Source organism: Manis pentadactyla, chromosome 9, assembly GCF_030020395.1.
Source record: "Manis pentadactyla isolate mManPen7 chromosome 9, mManPen7.hap1, whole genome shotgun sequence".
In the NCBI taxonomy this organism is placed as follows: Eukaryota; Metazoa; Chordata; class Mammalia; order Pholidota; family Manidae; genus Manis; species Manis pentadactyla.
In genome coordinates, this window is record NC_080027.1 from 87,153,976 (window position 1) to 87,170,803 (window position 16,828).

Sequence of the window (16,828 nt, forward strand, 5' to 3'; positions counted from 1 at the left end):
AGGAACAATTCTTGCAGTCTTAAATACTAGGGTAAGGAATGAGTATTTATATAGGTGATGGGGAGCTAGCAAAGTTTTCTGAGCAAGGGAAAGACAAAATCAGAATTATATTATAAGAAAATTAATTAGTTTGTCTCAACTGGGTGAGAATTGGGAGCCAATTACGAGTCTAATACAAGATAAAAGCAGTAAAAATGATGAGAACAGATTCAAAAGAGTGAAGGACTTGGCAACCAACTAGATTAGGTGCAAAGGTGAGGGTGGGACCCATTTAAGGAGATGAGTCAGAGTGTGCCAGTATTTGAGCTTGGGAACTGGGAGGCAGTGATTGCTCAAATGGAAGTAGAAAATCAAGAGAAGCCAGTCTCAAGGGGAAGGCAAGTAGGTTAGTTTTATACCTGTTTACTTTTAGGTACCAATGAGAGATTCAAATGAAATCAACCAATACAGGATGAGAGCTATGAGAAGAAATTAGGACTCAAGCAATATAGATTTAGGAATCACCTCCACAGAATGAAAAGATGAAATTGTAGCAGTGGATGAGACTAGAGTGGGAGAGTAGGGAGAGATGAGGACAGATCCACAGTATGGGAAGGGCAGAGGAGCCAGTCAGAGCAAAAATGTCCCGGTTACCTTTGAGAAATGGGTTAGGAATATATAGAAATAGTCTTCTTCAGTCATTGGTCATTGGCATACTTACTTTATTTAAATATTACTGAAAATAAACTGAAGATTACATATAAGTAGATGATGGAAACCTGAAATTGCTCAATAAAGGATGTGTGGTATCTGGAGAGTTTTAAAACAAGAAGGCAAAATTGCTCTTTGTCTTACAGGATTTAGGTGCAGCCCTACTAGAAAATGGGCATTAGAGTTCCATTCATTCAACAAATATTTATTGAGCACCTAGTATGTACAGGGACTGTTCTAGCACTTGGGCTAATCAGTGAACAAAATAGACAACAACAAAAATTCATTCTTTTATGGGACTCACATTAGAGTGAGAAAACAGACAATCAACACATAAATAAATTATATAGTATATCAGACAGTATGTGCAATGGGAAAAAAAGAATAAAATGATAAAAGGGATTGGGAAGTAGAGTTGGAAACAATGTAGTTTTATAAAGGGTGGTCAGAACAGGTTTCATAGAGATTACACTTGAGAAAGATTTAAAGAAGGCAAAGGAGTTAGCCAGAATATATCTAGAGGAAGAAAGTGCCAACCAGAGACAAAAACCCTAAATTGGGGGCATGCCTGGCAGGTTTGAGAAACAAAGAGGCCAGTATAGCTGGAGCAAAGTAGTTGGCAGGAGGAGGGCAGTAAGAGACAAGGTCTGATAGTTGGAGGAGGAAAGGGAGTGGCAGATCCTGTAGGGCCTTGTAGAAACCTAATGCCATATCTTGCCCATAGTAGTTATTTAGTAAATGTTCGGCCAGTCATCTTTTGCAATCCAGGATTATCATCAATTAGCATTTATCTTTCTGTTTATTAGAATAATGTGTGCTTACTTTATTGCAGGGGCCTCTCGATAGTTCTGCATAAGAATAGGGTAGCAAAACCCTTGCAGACATTAGAGATCAATATGAACACTGTATTACTGTAAACAGAAACAGGAAACAAATGCCAAACATTGTGGCTGCTGAATGACTGTACTAAACATTTCTGAAAAGCCTGCTAGGGTTGGAATAGCACTCATTCCATCATAATCACAAGCTTCATTCTTGTTGAAGCATCTCTACCGTGGGACATGGATCCATATTTCCAGCTAAAGGGCAGTTTCAATGATTAACTTCCTTCCAATTTTCAGGCCAGGTAGTCCCTGCATTACTCCCTGGAGGTAGCGGTAGTGGCATTAACACAGACCTCAAGTGACTGTGGATTTTAGTGCCTGGACTGGCCTCTGAGACTGCAAACCTATTCCAGCTTGCACTTGGTTGCATTTAATAGGTACTGGTTGAATGAAGGAATGAATAACCCTTTCCAACAGCCCTTAAAATACAGACTGTCCACGAACTATGACCACAGAAACAGCCCCATCAAAGAGGAAGGAGACAGAAGGGAGAGACAGGGATTTCTTTAGCAGGCTGTCAATGGACTTTAAGGGGCTGGAGGAAGAACCACTGACAAGGGAAAGATAAGTAAAGGTTCTTGGCTCTTTGTGTCTTGTAAAATCAAATAAGCAGATTTTGTAGCCTCGGGCTAATTTCAGCCTTGGATTTAAACTCAGACCCTTAATTAGGCTGTCTGGTTCTGTTTGAACATCATGTCAAGTAGTCCAAAGTTGTGAGTTGGAGCCTGACTGGAAATTAAACTGTTTCCTGTGCTGAGCTTTGCTTGGATTCTGCCAGCTGGTTAATGGGAGAATGACCTAGAGAGAAAATAAATGGGTAAGAGAGTGTTTCAAAATAAAGGATGCCTGAAACATCTCCAAACACACAACTTATTAAGCGGATCAGTTGAATCATCTTCACATATGTAGAAAAGATACTTAAAGACTGTTTCTTGCCATCAAAAGGACTCCACCACATTTTAAAAAATCATTATGTCCACAGTAGAAATAACTAAAGCTTACTGGACACTGCTGAATGTCAGCACATTACACTTAGAACCTGGTACACCCTCAGCTCTTGATGCTTTTTCTAAATGCCTATGTCACATGGAGTTCCTCATTTTTGCAGGCCTAGGTTTGGTGACAGATTTAATTCAGCCCATAGACCTCCCTATAGGCCACAGATATCTTTTTATCTTAGGTTCCATAGTCTGTTCATGCAATATAAAAAAAAGGCAGTTACTATATTTTGAACATAATTAATATGCCAAAATATGTCCAGTTTGCTACAATTTGAACAACCATCTCCCTACTTAGTTGCAGGTTTTATATCCAGAGAACCAGACAAGAAATGCTCAACTCTTATTTCATCCCCAAGATTTCTTGGAAGGAACAAAAACAAGTTTCAGGCTAGAAATGACCGTACAATCATCTGGGGATTTTACTGATCAGGAAACTGAAAGCCATGGCATTTGCATTACCTGAGAACAGAGTGCTAGTCCTTGACGCTGTTGCTAGAGTCTCATTTGCTGTCAGCCAAATTCTTATTGAGACCTTGGCCATGAGGCCCAGTTCCATTTTACTTTCCCATTTCCTGCTGACATGACTGGACAGTCACAGGTTAGTGGGACTTCTAATGCCTGATTAAATGGGCTGACATTGTCACATGTCAAAATGGATTCACCAAACTTTGTTCTCCCAGAAACATCATTTTTCAAGTAAATGGTATGTGCTCAATGCATTCATTTTTTTCTTCCCATTTGAAAAGTTCTTCCTGAGTGCCTAGTTCTAATGGTTACTACTCATGGCCTGGCCTGTAACCCTAAAGCTTTGGGAGGGGTCAAATCCTACAGGTATAGAGGCTTATGCTTTAAGCTGGATTTCATTGCTTAAAATGTCCTCCTTTACTCTTGGTTGTGAGTTTTTTCAAAAAAGAATGGCGAAGTGAGGGATGGTTGTCCTTGAGCTATTCTTGTTTTTGTTTTAGCAAACCTATCCCTCACCAAAGCTGCAAGAATTATACACTATAGATTACACTCAGATAGCTTGTTATATAAATATAAGAGGCTTCAGTCTTTCTTGCTTTTTTCTTCTTCTTTTTTCCTTCTTTCTTCTTTTTTTTTTCTGGACTCTAAACTCTGTCAGGCTTGGGCAGTGCTTGGCCTATAGTAGAAGATGAATAAATGAAGGAATGAATGGGAGGACTCTGTACATGGTTTGTGGTTTAGAAAATCAACTATTGAGCTTTGATATCAAATTCTATATAGGGTATTGAGACTTGCATGATTCCCAACCTTCCTTGAGAGCTATCATGTCCAAAGAACCTAATAAGGGATCCCCAACTCCCTGTTCTAGCCTTGAGACCTAGTGGATGAGCTATGAAAAGACAGCTGCTTAAAAATAAAAGGAATCTTAATATTCATTTGATCCATTCTCAGAATAACTATGAAACTTGACTAAGACCAAACAGAGCTAATGACAGATCTGAGACTGGAATTAGCCCTCCTTGTCCCCATTCAAGCATTGTTTTAGTACATCAGACAGTTTTGACAGTGACCACCACTGCAAGGCAAAGTGGAGTTCTGTAACAATGCAGTCCTCATAGACCTAGAACCGAAATAGAAGATACATAGAATACATGCATGACACTTCTTTCTGATGCCCAAAGGAGATATCATTAATGATCATGACACTTTTCCCACTGAATCTAGACAGGTCCTCAGGGACCCACCACTAGCCAATCAGAGTTGGCACTCAGTTTGAAGTCTATCTGCTATCCCTCCTCCAGATGAAATAAAGATTTCATAAGCCAGTGAACTGTCTTCTCAAGATGAGCTGAACCTCTAGCCAGGAACTTTGAATCTTTTATTGCTTATCACTGTCCCCATATCCCCAAAGAACTTTGAGGTGATGTCTGCAAGAAGGTTGGTTTCCAAAGCATGGGTCTGCCAGACAAAGCAGGTGCAGTTATTAGTCATGACTCTAAGCCAGGCCAGGTGATTAAGAAAAGCTAAATTTATATTAAATTATCATAAAATCCTAAAATACTGAACATAGTGGTTAAATAATTCCAGAAAGCCCAGTCTCTCCAGTAACATTAAAACCATTACACATGACTGCAGGAGAATCATTTCCATTAGTTTAGAACAGAGAGATTTTGCTTTTTACATAGTAAATCAGTGCTCAAATAGAGAGTTCTCCAATTATGTCCTTTCTACATTCTGAACAGCTCAAGTGCAATAAGATCCTGCCCCCTTTGCAATCAAGAAAATGTCACTTTTCTCCCCACCACCAGCTGTGGGTCTGAGAACCCACAGGGCTCCTTCCCTTATTGCCCCGACAAGTGTGGAATGTCCTTTCATCCTAGGAGTCACACCCCACCTTTCCCACTTCATGTACTAGAAAAGCCATCTTGGCCTGGCCGTCCTGTGTGGGCCCAGACTTTGGGCTGGCTATTGAGAGCAGGGCTAAGGGCTTGGCACCTGTCTCTAGCAGTCTGAGAACTAACTAGAAAAGGGGTGGTCTTATCCTCCTTTTTCAGTCATGTTTGGCAGCTGATTTCTCAAAACCAGGAGACGTTGCAAATCAGCAACCTTCCCCTAGAAGTCCTCACTAGCATTCTTAGTCCCTGTTGTCTTCTCCTGTCATTTCTAACTCCTGGGTAGAAGAGGTCCGGATCTGTCTTGGGCTAGGAAGGCTCCATCAGTGGCTCTGCCTTTCCATTTCTTGCCTTGACTTTGCATCTTGATTTAGCGCTCCAGGTGCCACAAGGCCATGTCAGAGAAAGCAAATTAGACCAAAAAAATAAAAAACATAAAAATAAAGTAAGAGAAGGAGAGCTAGGTACAAGTTTTCAGACAGCAAAAAGTCTCAACTCCCCTGACACTAGCATGAGTCATGCCCTTTGTGCGAATGGGCACGAACCCAGTGATGTCAGCTCAGCATGGAAAGTGTCACTTAGCTGGGAAGAGAGTTGGAATGGGTACTCCAACACTGCAGAGCCACAGGCTCTCTGTCCACTAACTTAGATCCCTAAGCACTTGAGAGAGAACACAGGAGGTTCAACCTCATGAATACTTCCTTTTAGGCCCTAGTTGTCCCAAGTTTCTAACCCAATTGCCCTTCCTGATCATTTATGAAAACTCCTGACCCTTCTTTGAAAAGTTGTTTCAGGATCTCTACACTCAGAATCCCAGAGAATGAGGAGGGAGAGAGAGGCAGAACATTACAGTTCAGGTGATATGCTATCCTTGGTCTTGGCAGCACTGTTTAGACATTGCAGAGACTCAGCCCTCGGGGCCCCACATTCACTTAAGCCATTGGCTCACAACCTGGTTACTTAGGAGGGAATTTGTATTAGCCAGCTGCCGTGAGATAGGGACCTTCAGCCATCTGAAGGTAGCCAAGGTTCCAGACTTTCAGAAGAACAGCTTGAGCCACACCCAGATCTCAGCATCCGCAGCTGAAAAAAAGTGACTCTTAGGATGAGAACAACATCCATTGCCAGCAATAGACACCCCTAAAAGCTTTTTTATATTGCTAACACACTTGAGGCTGGAGTTTTCCCAGATGCCCATCCCAGCTGGGCTGACTCTTCCTTCTCCTCTCAGCCTCTATCCTTCATCTCTCTTTACCCTTGACTCCCTGCCCCAGTCCCCAGTGGACAAGTTCTCTCAGATAAGTGGTCAGACCAGCTTGGATGAGGGAGAGTGCAGTCTTAAATCATCAACTCTTGGGGGGGCAGGCACTGAGGGTACCAGGGGAAGGGGAGGTGGAGCTCTGTACTGATGAGGAGTCATTACTGAGCCTAGTTTCAGGGGCTCAGGATGGAGCGCAAGAGATGAGGTTCATGGTAATCCAGGTCTAAATTCATGGGATGCATCACCATTTCTCATGCACAGGTAGTTATGGACTCAGGAGGACATAGCTCCCATGGGGGACTTGGGAGCAGTTATGGGATGGGAGGAGGAGGAGAAGTATGAGCACATAGGAAGGGGGCCCGTTATATAAATGAGCACAAGGACTGGAAGTCCATAAAGGAGAAGGAATGGGCAGGGAAGGAAGGGAACATGGGCATTTAGACCTGGCTCTCTGAGGAGAGCTTGTGTTCATGTTTCCAGCCCGTGTCTGGCAGAGAGCCTCGTCTTTCAGGAGTGGCTGTGGTATGGACACTGCTACACTCAGACTGCTCTTCCTGCAACAGCTGCTCCATCTCTGTGTCGTCCAGGGAGCCGGAGCTGGCCTGGATGGATACTGTGTCTGTCTTCATGCACACATGATCCCGAAGAAGGCCCCCCCGTGAGCTGCGCAGCTGCTTCAGGTCATCCCACTCAACATCATCCCCAGACAGGAGGCAGATTCCCTCTACAATCTTGATCTTCTCCTTAGTGTGGTTACGGTCAGGCCCACCCTAGTGTGGAGAGTGAAGAGACATGGTCAGTTGGTTGGCTGTCTATCATGGAGAACTGGAAAAGGAAGTGAATTTGGTTAAGAGTGGCCATGAAGAGTACAACAATCCCACAAACAAATGTGGAAATTTGGTCAGACCAAACATGAGTCTTAACAGGAAAGGAGCAGCTATGATAATTATTACCATTATACAGGGAGGAGGGAGAACCATGGCTTCCAGTCCTGAATCAGCCACTCACTGGCTATGTCACCCTGGGAAAGTTATTTAACACCTCTAAAACTCAGCCTCCACATCTGCAGTGTGGGGAGAAAAACAGTATCCATACTTCATAACCAAGTCCCATGAGGGTTAAATGAGAGGATACATGGAATGCAATTAGTAGGTGCTTGACACTTAAGATGCACTAATCACATTAGTTATTATTACTTTGTTACTGTAGTTTATTAATGGGACATGATGCTGACATACATGATCAAAAGCAATTGACAAAAACAATTAAATGTGTATTTATTCAGGATTTTAAAAAACATCTGTGCTCTTTTACTCTTAATTCTCTTCTTTCTAACTTTGTTAAAGGGAAAACCTTTGGGAGGTAAGACAGAAGGGACCTAGAATATCCTCTTACTTGGATTCTAGGTGGCAATCCACTGGAGTCCTGTAACCTATAACCTTTTTTGGGAGGTTACTCTGGCTCTGCTCCCATGAGCCTTGGGGTCATTCCCAAGCAACCTGGTATCATTCCAAGGACAGCCTTAAGTTCCACTCAGGCTTCTCTTTTTATGGATTCCTCGAAGGGTAGCCTTACTGCTGGATTCTGGGAGAAACCAAACAATCTGCTGCCATTGCCAGGAAAATATGGGTCATGGCTTGGGTTCTGTCCCTAGAATAGGGTTCCTGTCAAGAGCCCTGAAACTGCTGCTCTATTTTAGTAACAATTCAATTCCAGTGATATTTGTTAGCGCCTAACTTAAGCAGAACACTTTCATGATTGCACACTATAAAACATGGTCCTCACCCTCTGGGAGTCACAGCTCCCTCAATCAAGCAGAGAGAGACACAGACAGCAGCACCCAAGTTCACACACATGCACGCACACACACACACCCATTCACTCATCACACTCTCCAGGCTGAAATCAGTGTAATATAAGATGCAGGCCACGCAGAGGCTCCAAAACAGAGACATGCTGGGTAAGTTAGAGAGAGGTGGGGGACATTGCACCAGCAATTTGGGGGACACCTCAACACACATAGCAACAGGTACCTGAAATCAAGAGGAAATCAGAAGAGAAAGGGTGAAAGACTATCAGAGGGGTGAAAGAGCTGCTGAGGAAAAAGCACACAACAAAAGAAAGGTCACATAATTTAAAATTCCAACCTATGGCCCTTATTATGGTTCTTTTCTGGGGCATCAGATGTTTTAGTAACCCTAGAATCATCAAGAGTCTTTCTCTCAAAGATATTAATTGAGAAGGGATCTACCCTGTTATCCCTGCAGGTTCTATTCTGGCTTGTAGTGGGAGCTTTTTTAATATGGGGATTCATGGATTCAGAAAACACATGATGATTACGGAAAATGTACTCATTACACAGGGGAGCCTTGTGGATGTGAAGGCAGGTTCTGACTGTGCTGGACAGGCCAAGTGAGTAGACTGATTAGGGCCTCATAAGGGATAATTTCTGATGAAGGTTACAGGATTTTAGAAAAAACAAGCATCATAACAGACTAGGAAAATCTGAAATCCCAGGCTATAGATCCATTATAAAAATGGGACTATTTTTTTCAGGCCTAAACAGTCAGCAAATAATTTTTTACTGAAGAGACAAAGGAGATGAAGAATTCTAGAGAAATCCCTTAAGACTCTGTGATAAGAGGATTGCAAAAAATAGCCATTCCCAGTCATAGGTACCAAAAATTTGGATCAAAGGTTAGAAAAGGGAGAGTCCAGGAGCTCTTAGGTTTTTGGGTGTTGTCTAAGAGTTTGGGGTTGTTTCAGAGGGGCACAGTGAGGGTTCCCCCTTACTGCAGGGGAATGACAATTCCTGGAGGGAAGAACCTATGAGTTTGGGAAAATATCTCCTGGCAAGGAAATACACAATCACATGCTTGAGACCTAAACCTTCTAGAAACTGCTCTATAACCTTGTTCTCTCAGGCTGGTCCTTCAGAGATTCTAGACCTCTCTAGAAACCCAACTCATATTCAAGTCTTCTACTCAGCATCACTTACTGAATTATTCAGGAAACTGGAGCATAATGCTTCCCCCACACACAAAAAAGAAAGTTGAATATAAATTTGAGTTTTTACCTCTTTCCTATAGCACAGTTGATTGTACATGGCTGGTTTTGGGATTGCTTCAATTTTCACTTCCTGAGTGGAAGTTCGGTAGGAGGGGTTGCTGTAGGTCAGGTTCCCCATTCCAGGATCAGTTAACTTAGATTTTTTGTGTCTTTAGGAGGAAAGGTGATGAGAAATTAGTTCAGATCTTTATGGGATGATACCTAGGGGCACTGTAACCCAAGTGTGGGAGGGAGCCTCCAAGATGGCCCAGTGATCCCTGCCTTCTGGTACTCACATCTTCCGAATCCCTGCACCTTGAGTGTGGGCTGGGTGTGGTGGTTCACTTCTGATGAACAGAATACCCCAAAGTGATGAACACTAGATTAGATTACAAAGAAACTTGTGGCTTCCATCTTAGGTTGCCCTCCCTCCCTCTCTCTTATGTTTGTTCTGGGGGAAGCAAGCTGCCATGTTGTAAGTTGTCCTTTGGAAAGGCCCACAAGGCAAGGAATGGATGAGGGAGACCTATAGCCAACAGCCAGCAAGCTACTGAGACCCTCAGCCTGTGAGGAGGTGATCCTGCCAACAGCTACATGAGTGAGCTTGGAAGGGAATCCTTCCCCAGTCACAAGCCTTGAGACAAGACCACCACCCTGGTTGATACCTGGACTGCAGCCCTGTGAGAGACCTTGAGGCAGAAGTACCCCACTAAGCTGCATTCACATTTCTGACCCACAGGAACTGCGAGATAATAAATGGTTGTCAATTAAGTTGCTAAGTTTTGGAATAATTTGTTATACAGCAATAGATGACTAATACACTGAGCTGTAGAGTCAAGACGGATCTAAGTTTCAATCTCACTTCTGTCCCATACTAGCCTGGATCTTGGTGGACATAATCTAAACTTTATGAGCCTCAGATCCTCATCTGTAAAGTGAGTAATAATAATACCTGTATTATGAGGTTGCTGTGGCATTGATACATACTCATTAAAGGGTTAACAGTTACTATCATCGTTACTGGTTGTTACTAGCAGAAGCTGCAGCAGAATCCTGATGTGTGGGAGAAAATACAGAGGGTCATGAAGAGAGGACTCTACAAGGTGATGACACACTCTGCCTTCCCAGAATGCTCCTTGCCCAGCAAGGATATGTCAACCAGTATTGCAGTAAAGGGTTGTGGTTACGTGAAGAGAAAATCATTCCAACTTCAATGGTTTGAAGCAGTACAGAGTAGTGGAAAAATCAAAGATACCAGAGTCAGTCCCAGCTTTGCCTCTTACCATGTGACCTTGGGTAAAATCAGCTCCCTCAGCATCCTAGTCTTTGCAGAAAATTCCCATGAATGGCTGTGGTCATGAAATGAGGAAACTAATTGGGCTGTGACTGGAGACAAAGAGCCAAAATTCAGGTTTCTACTCTTCCCTCCTGCTGCTCTGCACAGGGACCCAAACCTGATGCGAGGTTAGCTGGTCAGAGGTAGATGAGTGGGCTGTGGAGCTTTAGGAGGCCCCAGACATGCAGGCCTGAAGAGAGGCTGATGTTACCTGTACAGCATCAAAGCTGCAATCACCACCAAAATCAGCAGAACACTAAGGAGTCCACCGATGACATAGCTGACATGAAGTCCTTCCCCTAGGAAGCACAGAGAGACACTAGGCAGGGACTTCTAGCTGGAGTGAGGGGTGGGAAGTCTGAGGATGGCTAGGAGCCTCCCTCTCAGAGAAGAGGCCACGGTGGCTGGGGGAGGGGGCTCAGAAGAAAGTTAGCAATCTGTCAGCAGCTCTAATCCCAATTCCACAATTTACTATGTGACTTAAGGTGAGGTGTTTAACTTTTAAGCTTATGTTTTCTTATCAGCCAAATGTAAATAATAAACTCTCATAGGCTGATGGAGGTTAAACGTATGTGTGCATGCTCACGCATCACATATATATGGCTTAACAAATGCCCAGCATATGAAAAGCACTCCTTAAGTGGCAGCTAATATGATTATTCTTTCTATGGATCTAGTCTATGAGAAGGCTGCATCAACCCCAAAGAGTCCCCATGAAGGTTCTGGAAGACACCAGTGGAGACTTACATCTTGTTTTTCAAAACAGTCGGGTGTTCAGGGCTTACCTGGAGCAGCAGGTATGGCCTCATTGGAAGGTGCACAGAGGCCGAGCTGGGCATCATTTTCGGAGCATCTGTGGGGCACAGAAAACTGAATGTGAAGGTGATTTGCATTTAATAAAGATCTTACTTTTCTCCAAGAAAGGGTTAAAGGCTTGTGAATGGGGCTTTCAGATATGAGACAATACCAGATGGGCAATATCAGAAGCATGGAGAGGGCAGAACCAGGAAATACAGAGAAATCAGTGAGTCACTATCTTCAAGATGCTATATCATGTTTAAATGTATTTTAAAATATGCACTCTTTAAAAAGGAGAAGCAGGTTTGGGAGTGAGCTGAGAGTTTGCTGAAAGAATACTAAGTACATCAATAAAAAAACTACAAGGATGAGCTGGAAGAAGCTATCAACCAGGCAAACCTCTGATTGGATAAAGAGTATCACAAGGCCTAAAAAGACCTCAAAAAAATTTGTTTTTTTCCCCCTTCATTTTTTCACAAGAAAATATGCAAGACATCCAGAGGGAGGGCTCAGAGAACTAACTTGGAGTGCTAAGAAGGTAGCTTCTTTGTGGCACATTATGAGCAGGCAAATTAAAGGCATCTCCTAAAAGGCTAGAGAAAAGCTACTTGCAAGCGCAATTGAAACCAAGATACATTGAGCCTTTAAATAGAATTCTGACATAAAATATCTGAGTAGAGTTCAAAAGTTTTTTTCTAAATAAACCTAAAGAAAATCAGATTAACAATAATTAATAGCACTTAAAAGGTAGTGAGAGAGATATGTTATATCTAAGTGTTTGCTTTTCTATATAAATTCTTCTAAAAAGAAAATGGTGCAAAAAGAATGAATTTGATCATATGAAATCTTAAAGTTAATTTTAGGAATATAAGTCTAGAGTTCTTATTCAGATTATTATTTCTGCTTTGGGAATTGGAATCAAGTGTTAATTATCTTTTAAGCTACAATTGATATTAAAAATAAAGTGACAAGTATATTACAATGAAAAACACTGTTCTGATAGAAAACTGTCTAGAAAAAAAGACATCAAAGTAGTAAAGGCAGCAAATGAAATCACTGTCTTGAAAAGATGTATGTACCCACATAAAAGGCAGCATTATTTACAATAGCCAAGACATGGAAACAACCTAAGTGTCCATCAATAGATGAATGGATAAAGAAAATGTGGTATATGTACATAGTATAATGAAATATTATGCAGCCATAAAAAGGAAATTCTGCTGTGACAACATGGATGGACTTTAAGGGCATTATGCTAAGTGACATAAGTCATACAGAGAAAGACAAATACTGTATGATATCACTTATATGTGGAATCTGAGGGAAAACAAACAAATAGATGCAGAGAACAAATTGATGGTTTACAGAGTAGATGAAATGGATAGAGATACAGAAAACAGACTGGTGGGTGTCAGGGGTGGACAATATGAATAAAGGTGGTCAAAAGGTACAAACTACCAGTTATAAAATAATTCCTAGGAATGTAATACACAGCATAAAGACTATAGTTAACAATACTGCATTGTATATTTGATAGCTGCTAAGAGAATAGATCTTGTAAATTCTCATCACAAGAAAAAAAATTGCAGCTATGTGTGGTGAAGGATATTCATTAAATTTATTGTGGCGATCATTTTACAATATTTACATATATCAAATAAAAACACTAACAGTAATTATATATGGGTATATGGCTACTTACTTCTTCTTTAGTTCTCTCTGTAATTCCAGATTATTTTTTTGCAAAGTATAAATAAAAAAATACAGTTGTAAGAATTCTGTAAGTTGAATGTAACACCATATTTCCTCAATTTTAGGATGTACATTTTCTCTATATTCTAATATCTCTGAAATACAAATCTGTATTATAATTGATGGCATCTCACAATTGCTGTTGGTCATTTTTTTCAGTTTAATCTCTCAAATCAGGGTGTAGCTTAAATTGACAGTACCTTCAATTTTACAAAATACAATATTTTATACAGGTTTGAGAATTATTCATGCTTATGCTTGCTTATTAGTAACAGTGTGTGTGTGTGTGTGTGTATGTACATGTGTACATATATAAGTACATATGTGCTTGAGTGCTACAGGTCATTATAAACTAAGGCTTTCACATCCCTGGGGATATTCCAAGTCATAAAACCATAGCCCAGAGATCAATGACTAGGCGGGGTTTTAAGTAAACTGTTGGACAAGACTACATACTAAACCTGTTACATGAGAGCAAATGCAGAAAGAAAGCAACAAGTAGGAATGCCATGTAGGAAATTCTCTCTAAAGCTGCTCTTAAAGCTTCTTGCCCTCAGAGCTAAAAAGAGAATCATTTGCAACAATCTATAAGTCTAAATGTCATCTCCAGTCCCAAATAGCAGGGGCTGATGGCTAATGATGTGATCTATCTCCATCTGCTCAGAATTACCAAGCTAAGACTGTGGTCCTCTCTGCCGGCAGGGGATGGTGATTTGAACAAAAAAAGGACCTCAATCCCACACTAAATACTTTACCTTCCTTCCAGTTCCTCCAGAGATGTGTGTGTTCTGGTGGTAGAAGAACGCAAGGTGGTAGGTAATGTGTTTCGGAGCAGTGGGTTCCGTTCATTCATGCTGGTAGCCTTGGGAACTGGGGGCACCAGGCCAGGTACTAGAGAGAAAAAGAGGACTGGAGTGGGCCACAGAAGCCACAAATCTCTACATATGGTCCAAGAGGAGCATTTAGAGAACTTGACAAAGCAATGTTAGCTGCCCTAATCCTAGGCATCCTCATTAGAGGCCCTTCTTAATATTGTAAATAAAAAGGATTTGGATTCCAATACTAATAACTCTGGATGGGCTAGCTGGCCCACAAAAGTCACAAAAAGAGTAATGCACAGGCCACAGCAGGGATAAGGGAACCAGGAGACCTGAATTTCATTCCTGTAAATGCCAGAAACCAGATGAACCCAGGTCTGTGCCATCAAAAGCTCAAACTTATTGCTCCCAGTCACTCTGCTATTAAAATGACCCCCTGAGGGGGATGCAACCCAGAAGGACAAAGATGAGGCTGCTCGTCCCCTGCCCTTCCATGGACTCTGCTGTTCCAGGGGGCAGCTCAGTCCAACTCACCAAGGGAGCAGGGTCGGCCATCAGGCTCATCAGGACAGGCACACACAAAGTCCGAGGCTCTAGCAAAGCAGAGGTGGGTGCAGCCACCATTGTTCACGCCACAGGCATTTGTCCCTGGAGGCAAAGCAGATGCGTCTGGTCTGGGACAGAAGCAGGTCTCCCAATCTGATGCTTCTCAAAAAGGAGGGAATCTAGGGCTACCCCACTCCCAGGGACAGTAGATCAGGAGGGATACAACTGCAGGGGCTGAAAAGGTCTAAGAGCTTGAAAAGCGAACCAAAAGGCCTCCTGTGCTTCTAATTGTCCTGGTCATTAACAGTCCTTAGGGTGACTAACCAGCCCTACTGATGGTAAGGAAGCAGGCTCAAGAACCAGGAGCCCACCTGTCTGTCGTTGAGGGGAAACCACGATGATATCCATGAGTCCTTCCACGTTTGCCAATACTGTCTCTTTGCTCCGGCCAGAGTACTTGTCAACACGCTGGACCGACTTGGTCTGCCAGTCTGTCCAGTAGATCCACCTGTCCTGCTACTCAATAGGGAAACCCAAAGAAAAGTAAATATTATTCAACAGTCTGACCCCAGTACAGCTGCTGTGCCTCTGCATGCACCTTCCCTCTGTTGAAATGCCCTTTTTGTCTCTTATTTGCCAGGTCAACTTCTGTGCATTTGCACATAGGACATTGTCCAGGAAATATCCCCCAATCCAACGAGAATCCATCATTCTCTCCTCCATGCTAATGTATACCTTGTCCTCACTTCCATAAGTGAGTTTTGACACTCTACAGTCATTGACATTTGACTCTACAGTCATTTGACAACTACATGTCTGTGCGTTGTGCCAGATTCTTCAAGTTCTTCAAAGATAAGAATGTATTTCATTTATCCCTCAATTTTCAGCACTACCACTTAATCCTCAGTCAGTTGACTAAGTGGCTCAATGAATGAGTTCTCAAACCTAGCATATAGGAATAAATTGGGGGGTTCTTCTAAGGTCCCTATTCTTCAGGGCCCTCCCCTCAGAGTCCTAGCCCAAATCTGCTGGTTACTTCTGAGGGCTGCTGTCTTCTGATGCAGTGATCCTGAGATTCTCAGCTAGGGGTGGGGAGGAGCAACAAAGGTGGTTACCCTACCACCCCTCAGTGTACATCAGAAACCCCAGGGGAAACTTACAGATTGAAAAACCATATTCAATATCCTGGAGTTTTACGTTTGCGGTATGGGGGCAACCTATCATTAAGCAAGCCAAAATCTTATTAGTTGTTAGGATCTAATGCAGAATATAGTTAAGTGGAATACAATATAGATCTATCAGATCTATTACATATAGAATATAGATAAGTCCCTTTGTCAAAACAGGACAAAGATTTTTAAATGACTGACAATTCCTGTTTTGGCCCCAGGCTTGGTACATCTCTTCTTTTACTTCCTTGAATTATTTCACAGTGTTAGAACTCTCAAAAATGACAGCCAGTAAGAATTAAAATGATTAGAAAAAAGTATTGAATACCATGTACTGTGCTAATGCTTTGTGTATATTTCAGGAGTAGACTATTATTAAACTCATTTATCATATAGGTAAGGGAAGCTTAGAGAAGTTCAGTATGTTGTCCAAAGCTGTAGTCACTTGATGACAGAACTTGAATCCACAGAGCTGGTATGTTGAAGGTACTTAATAAATACTTAATGACTGGCTGGCTGCCTTAAAACACTGGCTCTTAGCTATTCCACCCTACTGCCAATAAGTGGGCTGTCTGAGCTTGGATGTTGGGACCACAGCATTAGGATCAACTAGGAAACTTAAAATGCATATTGCTGGGCCTAACACTCATGAGGTAGATTCTTCATATCCAGGACCCAGAAACCTGTCTTTGAGAACGACTCCTTCAAATGCTAGGACATGAAGCGGTGGGGCAGGAGAAGCAGGGCACATGATGGCAAGGCTTCAGGACCCAGGAAATACCCCTAAAGTGAGATTCCATAGTATGCCTGCTGAGTAGCAACTAGGGCTGAGACTGCTAACTTGGAACCCCAAGGAAACACCCCCATCAAGGAGGTTTAGTTACCTCTCTCCTGAGCCAGTACCTGAGTGAGAGCAAAGGGGTGGGATACGTGGCTGACCAAGACCTGCCGTAGCTTCCCATTGAGGTCAGCGCTCTCAATCCGGTCCAGATGTGCATCTACCCAGTAGATCCTGTGAAGGAAAGGAGAGAAGGATGGCTGCTCAAAGTGCCTGCCAAGGAGCCCAGGCCTTTGCCCTAAAGAGCTATCTGTCCCTCCCTGCACTGAATTGGCAGGTGCTGTGAGTGCCAAGAAGCACCCTTGATGGGAGGTCATAGTGAGTCCCTAA

At 42.4% G+C, this 16,828-nt stretch overlaps 1 protein-coding gene across 1 annotated transcript in view; it reads right to left on the reverse strand.

Moving 5' to 3' along the window:
* Positions 1 to 684: 684 nt before the first annotated feature.
* LRP4 (LDL receptor related protein 4) overlaps positions 685 to 16,828 on the reverse strand; it is a 56,055-nt gene continuing 39,911 nt past the window's right edge. The window contains exons 31-38 of the mRNA XM_036891697.2: positions 16,564 to 16,672; positions 14,863 to 15,007; positions 14,480 to 14,593; positions 13,883 to 14,018; positions 11,363 to 11,430; positions 10,789 to 10,876; positions 9,270 to 9,411; positions 685 to 6,963 (exon numbers count right to left, since the gene is read on the reverse strand). Coding sequence (XP_036747592.2) covers positions 6,631 to 6,963; positions 9,270 to 9,411; positions 10,789 to 10,876; positions 11,363 to 11,430; positions 13,883 to 14,018; positions 14,480 to 14,593; positions 14,863 to 15,007; positions 16,564 to 16,672 — 1,135 coding nt within the window. The 3' untranslated portion in view covers positions 685 to 6,630. The remainder of the gene's footprint in view (positions 6,964 to 9,269; positions 9,412 to 10,788; positions 10,877 to 11,362; positions 11,431 to 13,882; positions 14,019 to 14,479; positions 14,594 to 14,862; positions 15,008 to 16,563; positions 16,673 to 16,828) is intronic.